General features: G+C 45.6%; 3 protein-coding genes across 5 annotated transcripts; 1 reads left to right on the top strand and 2 right to left on the bottom strand.

The window, feature by feature from the left end:
* Positions 1 to 2,240: 2,240 nt before the first annotated feature.
* On the bottom strand, positions 2,241 to 4,796 carry LOC123440180 (GDSL esterase/lipase At4g10955-like). 2 transcript variants are annotated; one of them, XM_045116754.1, is made up of 3 exons: positions 3,910 to 4,796; positions 3,500 to 3,607; positions 2,241 to 3,344 (listed from the first exon to the last, which is right to left on the bottom strand). In XM_045116754.1, the coding sequence occupies exons 2-3, from the start codon at positions 3,568 to 3,570 to the stop codon at positions 2,366 to 2,368; spliced, it is 1,050 nt and encodes a 349-aa protein (XP_044972689.1). In that variant the 5' UTR covers positions 3,571 to 3,607; positions 3,910 to 4,796; the 3' UTR covers positions 2,241 to 2,365. The 2 variants fall into 2 exon arrangements, with proteins under 2 accessions (XP_044972689.1, XP_044972690.1); XM_045116755.1 differs by lacking the exon at positions 3,910 to 4,796 and having other exon boundaries at positions 3,500 to 3,888.
* LOC123440181 lies at positions 3,293 to 6,789 on the top strand. 2 transcript variants are annotated; one of them, XR_006630292.1, is made up of 2 exons: positions 3,293 to 3,374; positions 6,445 to 6,789. XR_006630292.1 is itself a non-coding variant. In XM_045116756.1 (2 exons), exon 1 carries the CDS (start codon positions 5,414 to 5,416, stop codon positions 6,077 to 6,079), a length of 666 nt encoding a protein of 221 aa, XP_044972691.1. In that variant the 5' UTR covers positions 5,148 to 5,413; the 3' UTR covers positions 6,080 to 6,337; positions 6,445 to 6,789. The 2 variants fall into 2 exon arrangements, 1 of the variants encoding a protein (XP_044972691.1); XM_045116756.1 differs by lacking the exon at positions 3,293 to 3,374 and adding an exon at positions 5,148 to 6,337.
* Positions 6,790 to 10,544: 3,755 nt separating this feature from the next.
* LOC123444295 (fe-S cluster assembly factor HCF101, chloroplastic) lies at positions 10,545 to 14,490 on the bottom strand. The gene is made up of 15 exons (XM_045120975.1): positions 14,293 to 14,490; positions 14,093 to 14,212; positions 13,742 to 13,884; positions 13,604 to 13,654; positions 13,237 to 13,392; positions 13,024 to 13,167; positions 12,802 to 12,944; positions 12,585 to 12,654; positions 12,394 to 12,489; positions 12,213 to 12,302; positions 12,070 to 12,123; positions 11,868 to 11,991; positions 11,540 to 11,664; positions 10,963 to 11,085; positions 10,545 to 10,805 (listed from the first exon to the last, which is right to left on the bottom strand). Exons 1-15 carry the CDS (start codon positions 14,381 to 14,383, stop codon positions 10,722 to 10,724), a joined length of 1,614 nt encoding a protein of 537 aa, XP_044976910.1. The 5' UTR covers positions 14,384 to 14,490; the 3' UTR covers positions 10,545 to 10,721.
* Between the last annotated feature and the right edge of the window lie 5,292 nt (positions 14,491 to 19,782).

Raw genomic sequence — 19,782 nt, 5'->3', positions numbered from 1 at the left:
CGCCTGCTCCCGCGCGTTGCATACTCGAGCGCTCGCTCGCAACTCCACCTACCCCATCGAGCCGTGGTGCCGCCGCCGCCCGCGCCACCCCATTTCTTCCGGCGACCGTTCCGGTGCTTCCCCGGCCTATCCCGCGCCGCCGCCGCTTCCTCCATCTCTCTCTAGTCACCGCCACCCCTCGCGCGCGGCAGTCGTCCGATGAACAGCGCCCGGCCGCCCACTCCGCTCGGCGTCTGAAAGGTGTTCGACAAAACGTCCGTAAGGTATGTATTGGATTTAACTACACATTTTTTACATGAATTTGATGCATCTTGTTTGTAGTTTTTATAGCTTAGTTTAAATTAAACATTGTAGATGAGTTCCTCATATGATTCTTCCGAAGAAGAATTTGATATGGAAGAGGAGGATGATTTGCAATGATCCTAGCTATGCACATCAATAAAAAAACCGAAGCATGGTGGTTCAGTTATGGGTCGGCAATTTTTTTGGAGGGATAGGATCGATGCCCACAATAGATTGATCAAGCACTATTTTGCGGATAATCCCGTGTATCCCGAGTCGTACTTCCGGCATCGGTTTATGATGAGCACCGAGTTGTTCACGCGCATTGCAGAGAAACTAGTGAGCCAAGACCGATTTTTTCAGCAAAGAAGAAATGCCACCGGAGAGCTCGGGCATAACACCTTTCAGAAGGTGACAGCCGCTTTGCGTATGTTGGGATACGGCATCCCCGCTGATCTAGTTGATGATCACTTGGCCATGGGTGAGAGTCAAGCCATCATGTGTGTCAAGCGTTTCGCAGTCGGAATTGTGCAAGTGTTTGGCGAGGAGTATTTGAGATCTCCCAATGCTGAAGACGCGCAAGCCTATTGGAGATGAACAAAGCTCGTGACTTCTCAGGTATGCTTGGCTCAATAGATTGCATGCATTGGAGTTGGAAGAATTGTCCTAAGGCATGGCATGGGCAATTCCATAGCCAAAAAGGGTTCCACTATAATCCTTGAAGCGGTGGCCGATCAAGAAACTTGAATTTGCCCTGCTTTTTTTGGAATGCCTGGATCTTTGAACGACATCAATATTGTCATCTGGTCACCACTGATGAATAAGATTGCAAATGAGGAACTGCCACTGGTGCAGTTTGTAGCAAATGGTCGTACATACAACTATGGCTACTATCTTGCGGACAACATCTACCCAAAGTGGCAAACATTTGTGAATCCGTTGAAAAAACCGGAAGGTAAGAAAAATCTTGATTTCCACAATGCTCAGGCGGCTGCTAGAAAAGATGTGGAGAGAGCTTTTGGGATTTTGCAAGCCCAATTTGCTATTGTGAGAGTACCGGCTAGATTTTGAGATCAAGAGATGCTTTGGTACATCATGTATGCTTGTGTGGTCATGCACAACATGATCATCGAGAATGAGCGTGGCCAAGATTTAGACTACTCTCAGTATGAGCTCTTGGGACATCCCGTGCGAGTGCGGGGAGGGCTGAAAGGGTGGCCCGTTTTGTTGCCTCTTATCATGCCATTCGACGTCCAGAAACGCATCTTGATCTTCAGAAGGATCTCATCAAGGAATGGTGGGCATGGAATGGTCGACAAAGAGCATCATGATTTGTGCATTTGATGTTGTATTGTTGAACTATTTGTTGTATTGAAAGATAAACTATTTATTTGAGTTGTAATAAACTATTTGTTTGAGTTGTAACGAAATTGAACTATTTTTGTTAATTTATTTTGTTTGTGTTTAATTTTTTTGATTGTGTTTTAAATGCATATGTTGTTTGAACGATAGCGCGCACTGTGTATTTTAACGCGCGTGCTGAAGCTACTCGCGCGCGCTGCATTTTACAGCGGCCGCTGAAGTCAGCGTTGGCCGCCACGTCAAAACAGACGAAGCGCGCGGCGCAAACTGATGCTCTTAGAGCATCTCCAACGACAGCGCAAAAAATCCGCGCCCAATAAATTTTTTAGCGCGTCACTGTAGCAGTTTTGAAGCGCGGGGACCGGAGCATCTCCTACAGACGCGCGCTAGTGCGGCGCCCAATCCAGTCCGATCCAGCGGTCCCATCTGCAGCCGCTCAGAGTTTGCTGCGCGCGCAAGCCGGCGCACCAAATATGCTGCGCGCGATACCGTTTTTGAGCGCGCACCCAAAAGTTTTTAGCAAGCAGTCCGGCGTCTAAAAAACGAATCTTTTAGCGCGCGGAGCAGTTTTTGAACGCCCGTTGGAGATGCTCTTATATAATGAACATGGTTTTTTGATAAAATTCATGTGAAACACGTAGTTGCAGGCTCAGCTTCTAACCCAAATCAGTTTCGGTTTCTAGAACGAGGGTCCATCCAAAGGAACAGGAGGATCTGCTAATCAAGCGTAGAAATAGGCCCTGCACTCCAGTGCCAAGTCCGGCCTCCACCACTGGTGGATCCCGTGCGCCGACTTGAAGTCCGGCGACGGGGTGCGGTTCACCGTCAGGACCGCCGACGGAAACAGGTGCAGCGGCTCGCAGCCGCCCGGCTTGCCGATGCCCAGCAGCAGGTCCTTGACCGAGTGCCTCGTAGCCAGCCTCCCGACGGCGCCCGCGCCGATGTCTTCCATCTTCTTGCGGTGGTCGAAGTACCCCACGTACTCCGCGCTGATGGGGTCCGCCGGGTTCACGAGCACGTTCGGCACCCACCGCGCCAGCGCCGCGAAGGCGTCTTCGCCGCTGGCGCCGCCGCTCTTGTGCAGGACGGTGGCCACCCCGGCCGTGACGAAGCTCTTGGCGATGCGGATGCCCTGCTTCACCTTCTTGTGCGGGATCCTCTCCACCGGCGCCGACAGGAACGGCGCGTTGAAGAGGAATGTGGTGAGGGCGACGCCCGCCCGGGCCATGGCCTTGCCGCCGAGGGTCGAGATGGCGGACCCCAGCGAGTGGCCGGCCAGCCAGACGCGGCCGTGCTCCGTGCCCGCGGCCACCACGACGTCGTGGATGGTCTGCATCGCGATGCGGAAGCGGGAGGTGTGCTCGAGGCCGCTGCGGACGAGCAGGAGGTCCAGCTCGAGGTCCCTGGACGCCGACGCCTTCTTGGTGACGGTCCCCCGGAAGGCGACGACGTAGTGCGGCGCGCCGGCGGCCGCCGCGGGGTCGAGTAGGTGGTACGGCGGCTGGAATGCGTACACCGCGCCGAAGATGGAGGAGTCGGCAGCGTCCACGAGCGCCTGCCGCAGCTCGAAGTGGAAGAAGTTCCACCACGCCGGCGCGCGGGCGTCGGGGCCCTGGCGGTTCCACTGCCGGTCGCGCTCCAGGACGTACACGCCTTGGACGAGGCTCGCCATGACGGCTCGCTGGTGGTGCTGGCAGTTCCTGACCGGAGCAAATCATCAAACGGCAAAGGTGATCAGCGGCATTTGCCAATGCAGGTTCCTGTTTTCTTTTGTTCCCGAAATCTTTTGCTCGTACTCCTAGAAGATAGCAAATCATGATCCCGTTATCATTCCTAGTTGATTTCAACAACTTACCAATTCACGTATGTCAGATAGGTAGGTCCTGAAACCTCAAAGAGGTCCTTCTGTGACGCCACTTTGCCCATCCTTACCCCAATGAATTAGATTCGCCAGAAGGTTGCTCTGTACACGAAAATGAAATATGCATACGAAACGTGAGACAACATCAAGCTCATCTCGGCAAATTATAACTGCCACTTGGTCAAAGACTGTTTCAGGTTTCCAACCATGATACTCTTGGAACAGAAGCAAAGCATCCCAAGGTAACACAAAATGGAGTCACCCTACCCCATAAAACCCCACGTTCCTCAAGAAAACTCATGATCAATAATGTGCGAATCATGAATCCATGATGCGTCAAACACATTGCCGCTGAAACAAATGGAGGCAAAACAGTATCAAGATGAAAGGAAGTAGAAGATTACCAGACAAATTTCTTCTTCAAAATCTCATCATGCTCGGCGCGGTGGCATCCTCTTCCCTATTGCCCTCTCTGGACTCTGAAATGAATTCTTGCTCTTGTTTGTTAACAAACCAGAGCATCTAACTGATTGGCAACATTTTTTATCCGGGCTGACCAAGGGCTGGAGAATTTAAGAAATGGCGGTTGAAGAGGCGAAAGAGAAGACTTTATAGGTTAAGAACACCAAATCTTCCCTCTTGTACAGCTGGGCGTACCACAAGTGGCTTAAATGACAAGATGCACACTACTTCCTGGATGCAGATTTGCGCAATATTAATTGATATGCATCTTCTTTCCATGATACACCGACCGAGTAATGTTTGGATTCCAAGTTTGGGATGCACATCTTCTTTCCCTGAGTACAACTAATGGTCGGTTGCAAGTTTGGATTGCCTCTTTAAATGCTTTCTTAATACTACTTAAAAGACAGGGAGATATCCTGCTGAAAAGAAGAGATAACTGCTGACTTGGAAAAGAGACGAGGGACAAACCAGAAAGAGGCCATGCATTCTCTTATACTGATAACTGAGAAAAGAGATGGCCTCTTAACAATTAAGAAAATATATTTTTTACATTCTACCGGATGCCACCTTTTACTCTAGTCATGTGTTCTCTAACTAAATCTTGATCACACCTAATTTTAGAGGCACGCATACACTAATTGCTAGATGTAGCACCAAGAAGTACCGAAAATTGCAAACGGTGCACGGGCACCACGGTGCCCGTTTTCAAAAATCATATTTCTACAATGCGAAAAAAACTGAAACTTTTTGTGTACACACACAAACATGTATGTTATGTATTTGCAAAATTTCAAATCATTTTACTTTCACACGTGGCATACAAAGAAATGACAAATATGTATTTCTAAATAGGCTTCTTTTTTTTGTTATTGGGCCGAAATTTTGTTATTTTTGTACAGCTTACAAATTATATTTTTTCAAAACAAAATATCACCGATTCGTAATGAATACATATAAGTTTCCACAGAATTATTTTTAATTTTTTTTGAAACTTTTAAATATGTTTTTCGATTTTTTTTAGAAAACGGGCACCAAGGTCCCGAGCACACAAACATCGCACTCCAAGAAGTACTCCCTATATAAACTTTTATAAGACGTAGTGACCTAAAACGTCTTATTAAAGTTTGCAGAGGGAGTAACTCATTGTATAACATATTTTTATTGTCATCTCTCTTAGGTTGATCTCTCCCGTGTGGGCCCAACGGCCCACCGGGCCCTTGATCCATGCGCCCTGATCGGGGCGCCCAACCCGTTATGGTTGGTGACCCCTTGTGACCTGCGCTATAAATAAAGAGGTGGGGGCTGGGGCGCACGGTACGAGGTTCACCGCACCGCTAGACTCCACTGATAACCCCTTCCGATCTAGGGTTAGCGCGGTGCTCACGGGAAGCACCACCTTCGCCTACATCCTTCCCTCACGTCACCGACGACTCCAACGCACCGATGGCCGGCGCTGGGAGCTCGTCAGGCTCGGGAATAGGAGGTTTTCACCTGATGAGTTGCCTCAAGGAAATTCCTACACTCAGAGGAGATAATTACTCTGAGTGGAGGAAGAAGGTTGACATGGCTCTCTGCATCGCTGAGGTGGACTGGGTTCTGGAGGAACCACAGCCAGTTGCACCTGCAGAACCAGTCAGAGAGGCTGATGAGGATGATGAGAGCTGGGACAAAAAGCAATCTGATTATGGAAAAGAGGATATGTCCCACTCCATACGCAACAGGTTATGGTTAAATGCCAACAAGAAATGTTTGAAGTTTATAAAGAACACCATTGAGACCACCATCGTGGGCTCAATTGCAGAATGCCCTACTGCACAGGGAATGCTTAACAAGATAAAGAGTCCGTTTATTGGCTCTTCTAAGACATATGCCACCCAGTTGATCAAACAACTGGTGACAGAGAGCTACCATGGTGGTGGCCATGGCATAAGGGAGCACATCCTTCGGATGAGCCACACGGCAGCTAAGCTCAAACCTATGGATGCGGATCTGGAGATCAAACCAGCTCTCCTTGTCCACCTGGTTATGGCCTGCTGCCAAATGAGTTTGAGACTTTTGTTGTTAACTACAACATGGAGCCTGAAACTTGGGATATCGGAAAGGTCATAGCTATGTGCTCTCAAGAGGAGGAGAGAATCAAGGCTTCACATGGTGGCTCTCTTAACTATGTGAAGGAAAAGAAAAAGGTTTTCCCACCTAACAAAGGTTCTCCCTCCAAGCCACAGGGCAATGGCAATGGCAAAGCTCCCATCCATTATCAGCATAAGCCCATTCCAGTAGACAAGGAAACTTGTATGTACTGCAAGGAGAAAGGGCACTACAAGAAGGATTGCCCTGTTTGGCTAAAGACCTTCATGGCTAAGAGAGGTAAAGATATAGTTTCTTTTGTTAATGAATCCTTGTCTTCAAAGTTTACGAAATCTACTTGGTGGATTGACTCAGGTGCAACTGTTCATGTTGCAAATTCTTTACAGGGATTCAGTTCGACGATAACTATGCCAAGAAATTCAAGAAGAATTGAAGTCGCGAACGGTGTCCAAGCCGAAGTTGAAGTTGTAGGTGACGTCTCCTTGGAGCTAGCCAGTGGTTTCAAACTTCTGCTTAGGGATGTGCTTTTCGTACCTTCATGTAATAGGAACTTAATAAGTGTTTCGTGTTTAGACAAAGACGATTATCAATGTTTCTTTGGACATGGCAAATGTGCCATTTGGTCTAATAATGATTATGTTGGGAATGCATTTCTCCATGACGAGCTTTATCTATTATCACTATGTGAAAAAGCATCCTGTGTGTTGAATGTGAATGAACAAAGTACTTCGTCGAACAACGATCAAAAGAAAAGAAAGAGAACCCACGACTCCTCGAAATTATGGCACTGTCGTTTGGGCCATATTTCCAGGGGGAGAATAGAAAGATTAATCAAAAACGAGATTCTTCCAAAGTTGGAGTTCTCTGACTTAGAACAATGCGTGGATTGCATTAAAGGAAAATATGTAAAACAGATAAATAAAGGAGCAAACCGAAGCACAGGAACACTGGAAATTATCCACACTGATATTTGTGGACCGTTTCCGCTGAAAAGTGTGGATGGTTATGATTCATTCATAACGTTCACAGACGATTACTCCCGCTTCGGCTACATTTATCCAATCAAAGACCGACATGAAGCATTGGATAAATTCAAAATATTCAAAGCTGAAGTTGAAAATCAGCTTGATAAAAAGATTAAGATAGTGAGGTCTGACCGTGGGGGGGGAGTACTACGGTCGACACACTCCATATGGCCAAGTCCCTGGACCTTTTGCAAAATTCTTGCAGGAAACAGGCATTGTTGCCTAGTATTCGATGCCGGGCGAGCCTTAGCAAAATGGAGTAGCTGAAAGGCGTAACCGTACTCTCATGGATATGGTACGCAGCATGATGAGCTACTCAGACTTACCGTTGGGATTGTGGATGGAGGCGCTTAAAACCGCCATTCACATTCTCAACAGAGTTCCAAGCAAGTCGGTGCCCAAAACACCGCACGAGCTCTGGACAGGAAGAGTGCCATCCCTACAACACTTAAGAGTGTGGGGATGCCGTGCTGAGGCCAAAATGATTAATCCAAATCTTGGAAAGTTAGACCTTAAGACAGTGAGTTGCCATTTCATTGGCTACCCTGATAGGTCAAAAGGTTTCCGTTTCTACTGTCCACACAGATACACAAAGTTTGTGGAGACGAGACATGTTGTCTTCTTAGAGGACGAGATGATGAGGGGGAGCCTGGTAGCTCGGAAAATTGATCTTGAGGAGAAAAGGGTGTATGCACCCATTCTGATGATTCAAGAGCCATTTTTCTCACTACCCCTTGTAACTCCAACCATGACAACTCCGGGAGAAGACCCGGAACCTGTCCTTCAGGAGCCGACCGAACCCGTTGTTGATCATGAATGGGAAGTACATCAAGAAATAGTAGAAATTGTGCCTGACAATGAGGCACTTAGAAGGTCTAATAGAACAAGGAGACCTGCTATTTCTACTGATTATAAAGTATACAACACGGAAATGGCTCATATGGAAGGTGATCCCACCACATATGAGGAGGCCATTAAAAGCCCTCACTCATCAAAATGGATAGAGGCAATGGAAGATGAGATGAAATCGATGAGTTCCAATCATGTTTGGGACTTAGAGATTATTCCTAAAGGAGCAAAGACAGTAGGCTGCAAATGGGTCTACAAAACAAAGTATGACTCTAATGGGAATGTAGATAAGTATAAAGCCCGACTTGTGGCAAAAGGATTTACACAAAGAGAAGGGATAGATTACAATGAGACATTTTCTCCGGTCTCTTGTAAGGATTCCTTCAGAATCATAATGGCACTAGTTGCTCATTTTGATTTAGAGTTGCATCAAATGGATGTAAAGACGGCATTTCTAAAGGGTGATTTAGAAGAAGATATCTACATGAAACAACCCAAGGGTTTTATCATGGAAGGCAAGGAAGATCTAGGTTGCCGTCTAAAGAAATCCATTTATGGGCTAAGGCAAGCCTCTAGACAGTGGTACATCAAGTTCAATGATACCATTAAAAGATTTGGATTCCAAGAAAATGTTGAGGATAATTGCATTTATGCTAAGTTTAAACATGGGAAATATATTTTCCTAATCTTGTATGTGGATGATATCTTGCTTGCAAGCAATGGCATTGGTCTACTACAAGAAACAAAGAAGTTTTTATCCTCACACTTCGACATGAAAGACCTTGGTGATGCTTCATATGTTTTGGGCATTGAAATTCACCGAGACAGGAAAAATGGAGTCTTAGGACTCTCACAGAAACCATATTTAGAGAAAGTTCTCCAAAAGTATAATATGCATAGGAGCAAAGCTACATCTGCTCCCATAGTCAAGGGCAATAGTTTTGGGAAATATCAATGTCCCAAGAATCAGTACGAGCTCGATGAAATGAAAACAGTACCGTATACTTCGCCTGTTGGAAGTTTACAGTATGCACAAAGTGTGCACACGCCCTGACTTAGCTTTTATCAACGGGGTACTCGGTAGATATCAAGCAAATCCAGGCCAAGAGCACTGAAAGATGGGAAAGAAAGCTTTGCGTTATGTGCAAGGCACAAAGGAAATCATGCTGACATACAGGCGATCTGATTCCCTAGAGATAAAAGGGTACTCAGACGCAGATTTTGCGGGAGATAGAGATGATAGAAAATCCACGTCCGGGTACATGTTCACTCTCGCAGGGGGAGCTATTTCATGGAAAAGCTCTAAACAGACCATAGTTGCATCGTCTACGATGCAAGCAGAGTTCATAGCATGTTTTGAAGCCACCGGGCAGGTGATATGGCTAAAAAAATTATACCCGACTTGAAAGTGGTAGATTGTATCCACAAGCCACTAAAGATATACTGCGACAACCAGCCCGCAGTATTCTATGCTCACAACAACAAGTCCAGCAATGCTGCCAAGACAATAGATATAAAGTATTATGTCGTGAAAGATAAAATCCAGGATCAAACTATAAGTCTCGAGCATATAAGTACGAAGTATATGCTTGCGGATCCGCTAACGAAAGGCTTACCACCCAGTGTGTTCAAGGAACACTTAGCCGGCATGGGTTTGATGGAAAGTCTATGATTCCTGGATAATAAGAGACCCAGAAGTAAACGAATTTGTTTCAAAACAAAAGGTGTGTTGTAGCTGTATGATTCTATCGGCAATTGAGCCGTGACGATGAAACATGCTCTGCATGCCTATGTGTGATGGAGCAAATAAAATAGGAAGTATAAAGTCAAAGTGAAAGTTGAGATCAAGAGGGAGAATGTTAGGTTGATCTCTCCCGTGTGGGCCCAACCCGTTATGGTTGGTGGGCCCCTGTGACCTGCGCTATAAATAAAGAGGTGGGGGCCGGGGCGCATGGTACGAGGTTCACCGCGCCGCCACACTCCCCACCGATAACCCCTTCCGATCTAGGGTTATCGCAGTGCTCACGGGAAGCACCACCTTCGTCTACATCCTTCCCTCACGTCACCGACGACTCCAACACACCGATGGCCGACGCTGGGAGCTCGACAGGCTTGGGAATAGGTGAGTACAAGGGTTACACCGGATATATCTATGCCTAGTCGATCTACGGATTCAACAATCTCTAGATAACATGGAGGGGCCAAGAGAAGACTACCTACTCAACGAGTATACATGCCCTTATGTAAAGTTTATGTTGCCGGCGGTCAAATGGAGGACAGGAAATTAATTTTGTTATTTTCAACTGGAGTAATTTTCAAAAACAAACTGGGATGAATTAGGAAATGTCGTGCACAACTCCTTTTGCTGTTCTTGCACGCCTTTTAGGCATTTGTGATTGGGTGGTGGAAAACACGTGTAACCGAACAGAGCCTAGGGGGGCTGGCCACATAATGACATGCTAAAACCCTTGTTTTCTCGACTGAGAAGTAAGATGTTAATGTGTCGAAAATATTACACATTCTGAACCCAATGTACCTCTTTTTTTTTTGCAAATACTGAACCCAATGTACCGTCTATGAGCACTAAAGTTCACAGAAACCATGGTTCCAGATTTGAAAGTAAGAAGACAAACATCTTTATTTGATGTTTGAATAAACATTGACTTTTCTACATTGTTACAATAATCACACAAAATACGCTGTAGGCCTAGAAACTCCTTGAGCCTATTGTAACATAAAGGTCTTTGTTTTTTCTTTGTCCTTAATGGCTGAACATTATCTCTACTATATCACGAAGAGGCCACTGCAGCTGTTGCTGGAAGAGGGACATCCACTAAGCGCTCAAGCATATCCAGTTGATCATAAGGTGCTATCTGCAAAGCACAAGATGCATATGCATTTTAGGTCTTGCTTGTATTCCATTTTTTCAGAAATATGTTAGCGCCATCTGGATGTATCCCGTAAATTTGCCGCATTCTTAAATATCATAAACATTAACAGGAGATGAATCTAAATTTGTGTGTCATATACCTGACTAAATCCATCAGGCCAAGTTATAGAAACTGCATAGTTGCCCATCGGCCGTATCTCTTCAGGCTCGATGTCTTCAGGTACATCGCCATACTGTACTTTCTGCTCTCCGGTCCATTCGTCCTGCAGCCAAAGAACTACTTAGTATCTAAACTAATAAACTATGAAATTCAGAACTATGGAGACAGTCGGCATGAAGGCTCTGTAAAGACTGACACTACATGCCAGACCTCCAGATCTACAATCTTGGGCGCTGTAGAGTATTTTTTTTTTGTTCCTCGTTTGGTTTTGTTGGCTGCTAATTTTTGCTTAGTTCTCTCTTTCTTTAGTTCTATTTTTTATTTTGCTGGTTTGGCTGTAAAACTTACGCCACCTCAGTGCCTTCTTCTAATACAAATCAGCACACATTTAGGAGTACATGAAAAGAAAACAATCAAATATGTTTCTGAAATGGGAAGAGAAAAATGAAGTGTCTGACTTAGTTTTCTGAAAAGAAAACTGTAGTAAGCTTTTGGACTCTGAGCATGATGAACTGTAAATATATATCCACCCCATCACATGGAAAGGGCATACATACCACACTTTGAGCAGATCGGTCGTTCCGTCTGACTGTTGCTGGGTGCAAGAAGAACTCCTCATCTGAATCTGGTACTTTCACTCTGATTGCTCTAATTGATCTATCATAGGACACTGCTGTTGAAACTGAAAATAAACAACACCAGTTTTAAGTTTTAACACAACATTAAGGAGAAGTATATCTTTTGGTGCAACACATATGCAAAACAAGTTTACAACAACACTTTTATATGCTTTTTTTTCATGTCGAGTTAGTGCAAATATGTTATATTCCCTTACTTCCGATTATATTTAATATTTTACAATATAGTTTGGAGCTTCTAATTTACCTTGTTGTCTAATTTTAGCACATTGTTGAACAACACATACTCCAAGATTCTGAAATATCTTCGCAACATCCCCTTGGGGATCAGCCACTACTTCAGGAATGCCAGTATCTCCAGAAGATGAAAGCTGTAAAATTACCAAACTATAATTTCCACTCAAGTTTAGCCAAGTCCAAGCAGGATATTTTTGTCTTTTTGGACTTACAGTTGGCCGTATTGGCAAATCAAAGAGGTTAGGTATTCCAAACTGCTGCACAACCTGAAAGAGTAATTGCATTGTCGAAGAAACTCAAAAGCTATCCAAGATAAATGTTCTATGAAATATTACTTAATATGTATTTGTCTTGCCTGAGCTCCAGACCCTTTTCCAAATGGGTAATAGCGCTTTTCGTCGGCATCAAAGTAGCACATGTTCTCAACAACTGCAACACATGGAACCTTGGCAACAGAAGAGGTACAGTGACAAGTCAATGGAAGAATATTTGTCAAATTAGGCTATTCATGCATCACGTTGTGCAAGATTACACACCTTCAGCTTAGAGAACATCCTAACACCCTTTGCAACATCAATAAAAGCCAACTTCTGAGGGGTAGTAACAATCACAGCTGCAGTCAATGGAGCTACCTGGTGTTTTGGATGTGTTATACTTCGAGATGCTTTCCGTATGATTCACTTCACTAGGATATATAATATGCACAGCAGAGTTGCTAGAGAACCACCTGACAGAGTGTTAAGTGTATATCGCCTGTTCCGGGAGGCATATCAATGACAAGATAGTCAAGTTCGCCCCTTTATGCAATAAATAACACTGTCAAGTTCTTTAATCCTCAAGTAAATAACAAAACTGTTTGGTATATACGTGGTAGCTGGAAGTAATGGCTATTTAATATGTGCATCTGATGGCTTTAGGCAGGGATAACTGTTGGCTTTGCATACCAGTCAGTCGTGGTCAGCAACTGATTAATGACTCCTGAAACCATTGGACCTCGCATGATTGCTCTTCCTTGTCCAGCAAAGCCGAAAGACACCAATTTGACTCCCAAATACTCAGTCGGAAGAATACTTTTGCTTTCTGGGTTCTAAAGGTAAGTCTGTTTACCATTATTAGTGCAAACACTAAATTCCATGTTATCATAAAGATCCAACCATCAGGCTTACCACCACTAGCAGTCGGTTCTCTGGAGAAACCATATTTGGTAAGCTTGGACCAAAGACATCGGCATCGAAAATCCCAACCCTGGCCCCCATACCAGCTAAGGTATAAGCGAGATTTACTGCGACCGTAGATTTTCCAACTCCTCCCTGGAGACGTGAAAATGGTCACTAAAAAAGAATTTTAAGGTATCGTTTGATTGGAGTACCAAGACTTGCCTTGCAACTTGAGACTGCTATGATGTTTGAAATTTTCTTTAGTCCTTCTGGGAGGTCCCCTGCATATACTGGTTGTGCAGGTTGTGCAGACATTGTAACATTGACCTTCTTAACCCATGGAAGCGCTGCAACAACCTCATTTGCCTTTTCTTCAAACTATACAACACATATTCAGAATGTTGGAGGACAAGGAAGGGATAATACAAATGCAATGTTATGGTTCAAGTGCAGGTCGACCGATGCATCGCATTGAAGCATAGCTGATATAAGTGTTGGTTAAGATGTTTTCAGCGGCATCGACTAATGCTATGAAATGGTCATACAGCTACTAATTCTGCAGAGATAACTGAACAAGAACTGCACTCACCATGTCTTTGACTGGGCATGCAGGAGTCGTCAGCTCCACACGAAATGAGACCTGAAGACAGTCAAACTAATAGGTAAATCCCAGACAATGCCGGTTAATCTCTGCTGCGTCTCATTCCATCAAGAAGTGCCCTTTTACCTCCTCTAAGGTCTCATTGATCTCCAAATCCTTGATGAACCCACAGGAGACGATGTCCGTCCCGAAATCAGGATCGATGATCTGGGAGAGTGCTATGAGCACGTCCCTCTTGGCATCTTCCACTGACGCGACCACCGCACCAGCTGGGGAAATCATACAGACACCAGAGCATACACAAGTTACACACACACACATATATCTTCAGCTAGCAGGGCACTAAACCCAGCAATAAGCACAGTCCAGAGCATAAATTCAAACTCGCCAGGAATTCTGCGACTGCGGGTGCTACTGCTAATACTACTGCGGCTGCGATGGCGAAACATGCAAAAGCTCGGGTGGATTTGGAGTTACCACTGGACGACGCGGCTCTCGCGCACGGCCGGCGCCGGCCCACGCGCGGCGACAGGGGGGGCCTGGCATGCGACTGGATAGTGGCCGCCGCGGCAGGAGGAGCCTTCGCTGGCAGCGCACCTGCATGTGGAGGTATGCTTCATGAGAGCTGATGAGACATCATCCATCGATTCCTTCACGGGGAACGAGGGCGACCTCACCTCTTGGGGTCGGAGCCGGGGAGACGAGATGAGGAGCCGGCGGCACGATGAAGGAGGCCGGCGCGGTGTGGAGGGTCCGCATTGCCGCCATCTCCGCCGGCGAGAACGCGCGGCGAGGGAGTGGCAATGGGATGATGAGGAGAGGGCGGAACGGGGGAGGGAGTGGTCGTCTTTGGGCCGCTGGTTGTGTGGATTTGGTTTGCCTCGTGGCTTGAAGATTAGTAGGAGCGCAAGAGCTACCCTGGCAGTGACACGGCCACCGACGAGTGGCTCCCACACGATGCTCTCGCATTTACAGTCTCGGCTCAGCGCATAATGACGATGCTATGTTAAAGAACCTCTAGCACAGATTCTCTAACAGCATCTCCAATAGATGATGTATATATAGTGTTATATAATTTACAATATTAAAAAATATGTTTTACATCATTAAAAAACAGCCAACTTCAACAGATGATGTAAAACTATAACTTCAATAGATGATGTAAAACGGTGATGCAAAATCGACCGGCTGTTGGGCTTTTGCTGTTCGGCTGCTATTCAACTACTATTTCATTTGAAATGCATACTTATAACATAGCAAATTGAACCACTATTTCATTTCAAATATAATTGAACATAGTTCTTCATTCATCTACTACTGCTAGTTCAACTTCTACTAGTTCGAGATACTAGATTCACTACTGGTACTACTAGTTCGAACTACATCAACTACAGCTACATCTACTCCTCCTCGTCGGAGCTCTTCAGGAGCCGATCCCAGAACTCATCATTGCTCGGATCGTTGTTGTCGTCCTCCTCCTCCTCCCAATCGCCCCATTCCTCCTCCGAGGACTCGATAGGAGCATCGTCGAGGGGCCGGCCTCGTCCTCCTTCTTGATCTTCTTCTTCTGCTCGGCCTGGCGCTTCAAGTAGAACTCCTGTTCGCCTGCACGTACTCCGGATGCTCACGTGCAAACCTCGCCATCGTGGCCTCGTCACTCTCGTCGGGGGTGACGACAACGGCATGCCTCTTCTTCTTCTTTGCCATGATCTCCTCCATGCGGATGCCCTCCGGCACGAGCATCTCCGCAGCCGCCTTGGTCTCGATCTCCGGGAAGTTGAGGTCCTTGCTCGGCCTCCCGGCACGCCAGACCGCCACGTCGTAGGCACGCGGCGGCCCCGTGGATTGGGGGGGGGGGGTAGGTGCCGAGCGAAAAAAGGCGGTCGACGTTGGTGAACTCCGCCCCGTAGTTGCCGGAGGGCTTCACCCTCATGCAGAAGAACCCTGTCTCGCTCTTCCTCGGTGGCATGGCGATGGCAGCGCGCTGGCGGGCTGCGTTGGAGACGAAGCGGAGGCGAGCCAAATCGAGGGGCAGCGGTGGAGAGGCGAGTGGCGCGGTGGAGAGGCGAGCGGCGACGGTGGACAGGCGATGCGGTGGAGAGGCGACACGGTGGAGAGGCGAATCAGGGCAACGACGACGGCGAATCAAGGCGGCGGCGGTCACGGGCGATTCGTGGCGTCGGGCCGCAGGCGACGACCGAAAAGTGGGGAAACGGCGATGGGGTTGACGGCGGCGGTGGATATGTCGCGGGGCCGGTCGCGTAGGTGTCGATCAGCCGGCCGGTGGCGGATCTGGAGGGCGGCGGTGCTCGCGCGGGGGAGGTGGGGAGAAGGAAGGGAGGGGAGGTGGCGGTTGGGGTTGGCGCGCAGCTGGCCGTTTTACAACACTTGGTGGTGGTGTTGTATATTTGCAACACCAACTACAAAAATATACAACACTTGGAGCTGGTGATGTACAAACTTATACATATAGATCATGTGTTGGAGCACCGTTTTTGAGCCTTGGTGATGCAAAAGTTACTTATTTATACATATACATCATCTATTGGAGATGCTCTAAGGCATGTGCCAATGCTAGTTTTTTGGCGCGATTTTCATAGGCATTTTGCTGACGTGGCATACTAATTAATGAAGAAACATGGTGAAGTTGTATCTTAGCTAATATAAAATCTTGCACATGGCCATAGGCAAAAAATGGTTCTAGCCCAATCATATGCATGCATTATCCCAAATTATTAAATGTAGATACAACTCATAAAAAACAATGCATTGACATGGTTGTATCTTGAATTATTAATGCTCCTATAATAACGTGATAAAAGACGATGCATTGACACATGCCTAAACAACAGTACCGCAAATTTTATATAGGGATGCTATAAATGATTTTGTGATATCACGGAATAAAGCAGGTTCTTCATCTCATATTGTATAATTTAAACATACTACTACCGTAAACATTGTTCGTGCCATCATAGTCTGCCGGAAGTTCATCACACAAACTTAAACATACAAAATTATAACCTAATCTAAACTACTCTAGTCCTTCTTGATATGAAGATAGTACTCGGCCGCTGAGCTGGAGAGAACGAAGGCGAGGTTGTACTCCTCCTTGGCCGCTTCGAGCCGCTATGTGACACCTTCTTCTCTAGCAGCGACCGCCTCCTTCGCCTTGATGAACTCGCGCTCGGGTTTTATGAGTCGGGCCTATTTCACAGGATCTGCTCGGGACGATATTTTCATGTTTTCTGTAAATCGGCCGAGATTTTACACATAAGCGAGCTTATAGGGGATCTGCCAGTGCATCTCTAGCAGAGCCGCTATAATCGGCCGACACAGAAAAGAACAGTTGATATAGAGTATCGTGCCGGAAAAACTTCCAGAATAAGTACCTTATATCAATCTGACAAGTAAATAATTTTAGGCCAAATCTTGCACTTTCCCTCCTCCAAATCGAGGAGGAGGGACAACATCAAGGAAAGAAAGAGGAGGCCCCACCACCATGAACACTGATCCTAGCGTCGACGTCGGCAATGGCGTTGCCCCCATCTCCATCCCCACCGACGCGACCACCATCATCGCCATCTCCACTATGTCGTCGTCATTACCAGCACCACCACATCTTCTCCGTGCAGCGGCTTGATGTCGGCTTGTAACTTGTCCCTAACCTTCATGTTTATGTTTTTGAGGATATGATTGAACCCTATATGGTATTTGATGTGATCTAATATTACATGTTTATGATTCGAGTTACTAGACTTCGCAAATGTCGAGAGGAGGCTCACTCACATTTATGCCTTGTGGCCATGAAATATATTATTGTCATTGTGAAGCGTTGGGGATATTGGGGTAATTTGAGGTGACGGTAAAAGTCTTGATTCCTCGTCATTGCAATTGATATGGGAGTTACGAAGAACCCTTAGAGAGGTCATGTCCACATAGTAAACCCTTAATTATCATGAGTTGTAACCCTATGGGGAAGACTATGATGGTGGCGTGCATGGCATGAAGTCTACATTAGAGTAGAATGTGTTATGTACCAAGCTCTTCCAAATTATGCATTTGATCAGTTACTAGAGGATATGATAGTTCACATGTAGTGATTTCAGAACCCTCGAGAATGCTTTATTACTCAAGTGTCGTCCTTACTAACTTAGTGTCCTTTATTTCATGTTTTTATCTTCTTTGTTAGTAGTTTAGTTAAACCGCTTTTTATCTAGTTTCCCTAGAAACCTAGAGAGTAGGCTATTTCCAATCTTTGGTTTTGGTGTGTACGTAACTGCGTGAAGTGGCAACATAGTTGCGGGGTTTGTGGTGCCTTCCTATGGGTTCCATACTTTATTTATCACTAAAGTGGTACAATAACCATGTGCACTTGCATGACATCACAACATCAATTTCTTGATGATATCACTGTTAAACACATATAGTTACATAGATATTGTAGCCGCCTTTGTATTACTTGCACCACTTATTTAGGTTAGTTGAGATAGATTTTCTGTTTTAACTTGTTTTACCTGTCTATCCCGATCTCTCTTTGTAACTTCCTACGGTTGGCTATCTCCATCGATTGTATTCCCCTCGATCTCTACAAATTGCTACTCAATATATACATGCGGGTTCTCGTGTATGAGGGTTGAGATGCTTCCATAATTCCTTACATGGTATACACAGAAGGCTCTTCCATTGCATCTAGCTCGTTGCCTTCCACCTCCTAAATCGCTGCCGAGATCGCTGCCTCCCAACTTCATCACATCTCAACTTCTTTCACCCTCCACCGAGCCCCTCACCGCCATGTACACCTCCACCGTAGCTATTCCCTCCGGCCTCAACTACAACACATCTGAGCCACTTACCAGGACGAACTACGTCTTTTGGAAAGCTCAATCACGATCCCAAATATTGGGCGCTGGTTTGTATGGCTATGTAGATCGCACCATCGAGGAGCCTACAAAAACCAACACTACCAAAGATGAAGATGGCAAGGATCATGTCATCTCTAACCCTGTGATACATTTCCAATGTATCGATATTGTTCGATGCTATTACATTATCAATCTTGGATGCTTTATATGTTATTTTATATCATTTTTGGGAACTAAACTATTACCCAATGCCAAGTGCGAGTTATTTCTTTGCTTGATTTTGGTTTTCCATGAAATCAGTACCAAGCAAAGTCCAAATTCTATGGAACTTTTTGACGATTTTTTCTGGACAAAAGAGGACCTGGAAGCTTCGGAAGGAGACGAGACGATAGACGAGGAGACGACAAGGCAACAGGGCGCGCCTAGGGGTAGGCACGTCCTGATGCCTTGTGGGACCCTTGTGGCTCTGATTGACCTAATTTCACCTCCATAAATTCTCTAAAATCAGGTAACCAACAGAGAGCCACCCGAAACACTTTTTCTGCTGCCACAAGTCTGTGTTCTGACGGGAGGCCATCTGGAGACCTTTTTCGATGTCCTGTCGGAGGGGGAATCGATCACGGAGGCCATCTAATCAACTGTATTGACTCCATGGTGATGTGTGAGTAGTCCACTAGAGACCTATAGATCCATAACTAGTAGTTAGATGGATTCTTCTCTCTCTTTGATCTTCAATACAAAGTTCACCATGATTCCCGTGGTGATCTATCCGATGTAATCCTCTTTGCGGTGTGTTTGTTGGGATATGATGAATTGTGGGTTTTTGATCAGATTATTCATGAATATATATTGAGTCTTCTCTGAATTCTTATATGTGTGATTGTTATAGCTTCGTATTTCTCTCCGATCTGTCGGTTTGGTTTTGCCAAGTAGATTGATTTATCCTCAGTGGGAGTGGTGCGTTGTGATGGGTTCAATATTGCGGTGCTCGATCCCACTAACAAAAAGGGACATGGAACGTATTGTATTTATGCCATTAAGGATTAAACGATGGAGCCTGAACATATTGCTTGTCTTACTTTGTCTACATCATGTCATCTTGCTCCAAGCATTACTCTATTTCATACTTAATACTCTAGATGCATGTTGGATAGTGGTCGATGAGTGGAGTAATAGCAGTAGATGTAGGAAGGAGTTGGTCTACTTGTTTATGGACGTGATGCCTATATACATGATCATTGCCATGAATAACATGTCATAATTATGCGTTATGTTGTATGTTATGTTCGAGAGAGAAGCCTC

This window comes from Hordeum vulgare, chromosome 3H (assembly GCF_904849725.1).
Source record: "Hordeum vulgare subsp. vulgare chromosome 3H, MorexV3_pseudomolecules_assembly, whole genome shotgun sequence".
NCBI lineage: Eukaryota > Viridiplantae > Streptophyta > Magnoliopsida > Poales > Poaceae > Hordeum > Hordeum vulgare.
This window is presented reverse-complemented; position numbering and strand designations above follow the sequence as displayed.

Coding starts and splice junctions, on each gene's coding strand:
- LOC123440181 (XM_045116756.1), top strand. CDS start 5,414: ATGGCCGGCGCTGGGAGCTCGTCAGGCTCGGGAATAGGAGGTTTTCAC.
- LOC123440180 (XM_045116754.1), bottom strand. CDS start 3,570: ATGGGCAAAGTGGCGTCACAGAAGGACCTCTTTGAGGTTTCAGGACCT. Junction 3,345..3,499: donor TATCTGACATACGTGAATTG/GTAAGTTGTTGA, acceptor TGCTCCGGTCAG/GAACTGCCAGCACCACCAGC.
- LOC123444295 (XM_045120975.1), bottom strand. CDS start 14,383: ATGGCGGCAATGCGGACCCTCCACACCGCGCCGGCCTCCTTCATCGTG. Junction 13,655..13,741: donor TCAATGAGACCTTAGAGGAG/GTAAAAGGGCAC, acceptor GACTGTCTTCAG/GTCTCATTTCGTGTGGAGCT. Junction 12,124..12,212: donor GAAAAGGGTCTGGAGCTCAG/GCAAGACAAATA, acceptor TTACTCTTTCAG/GTTGTGCAGCAGTTTGGAAT.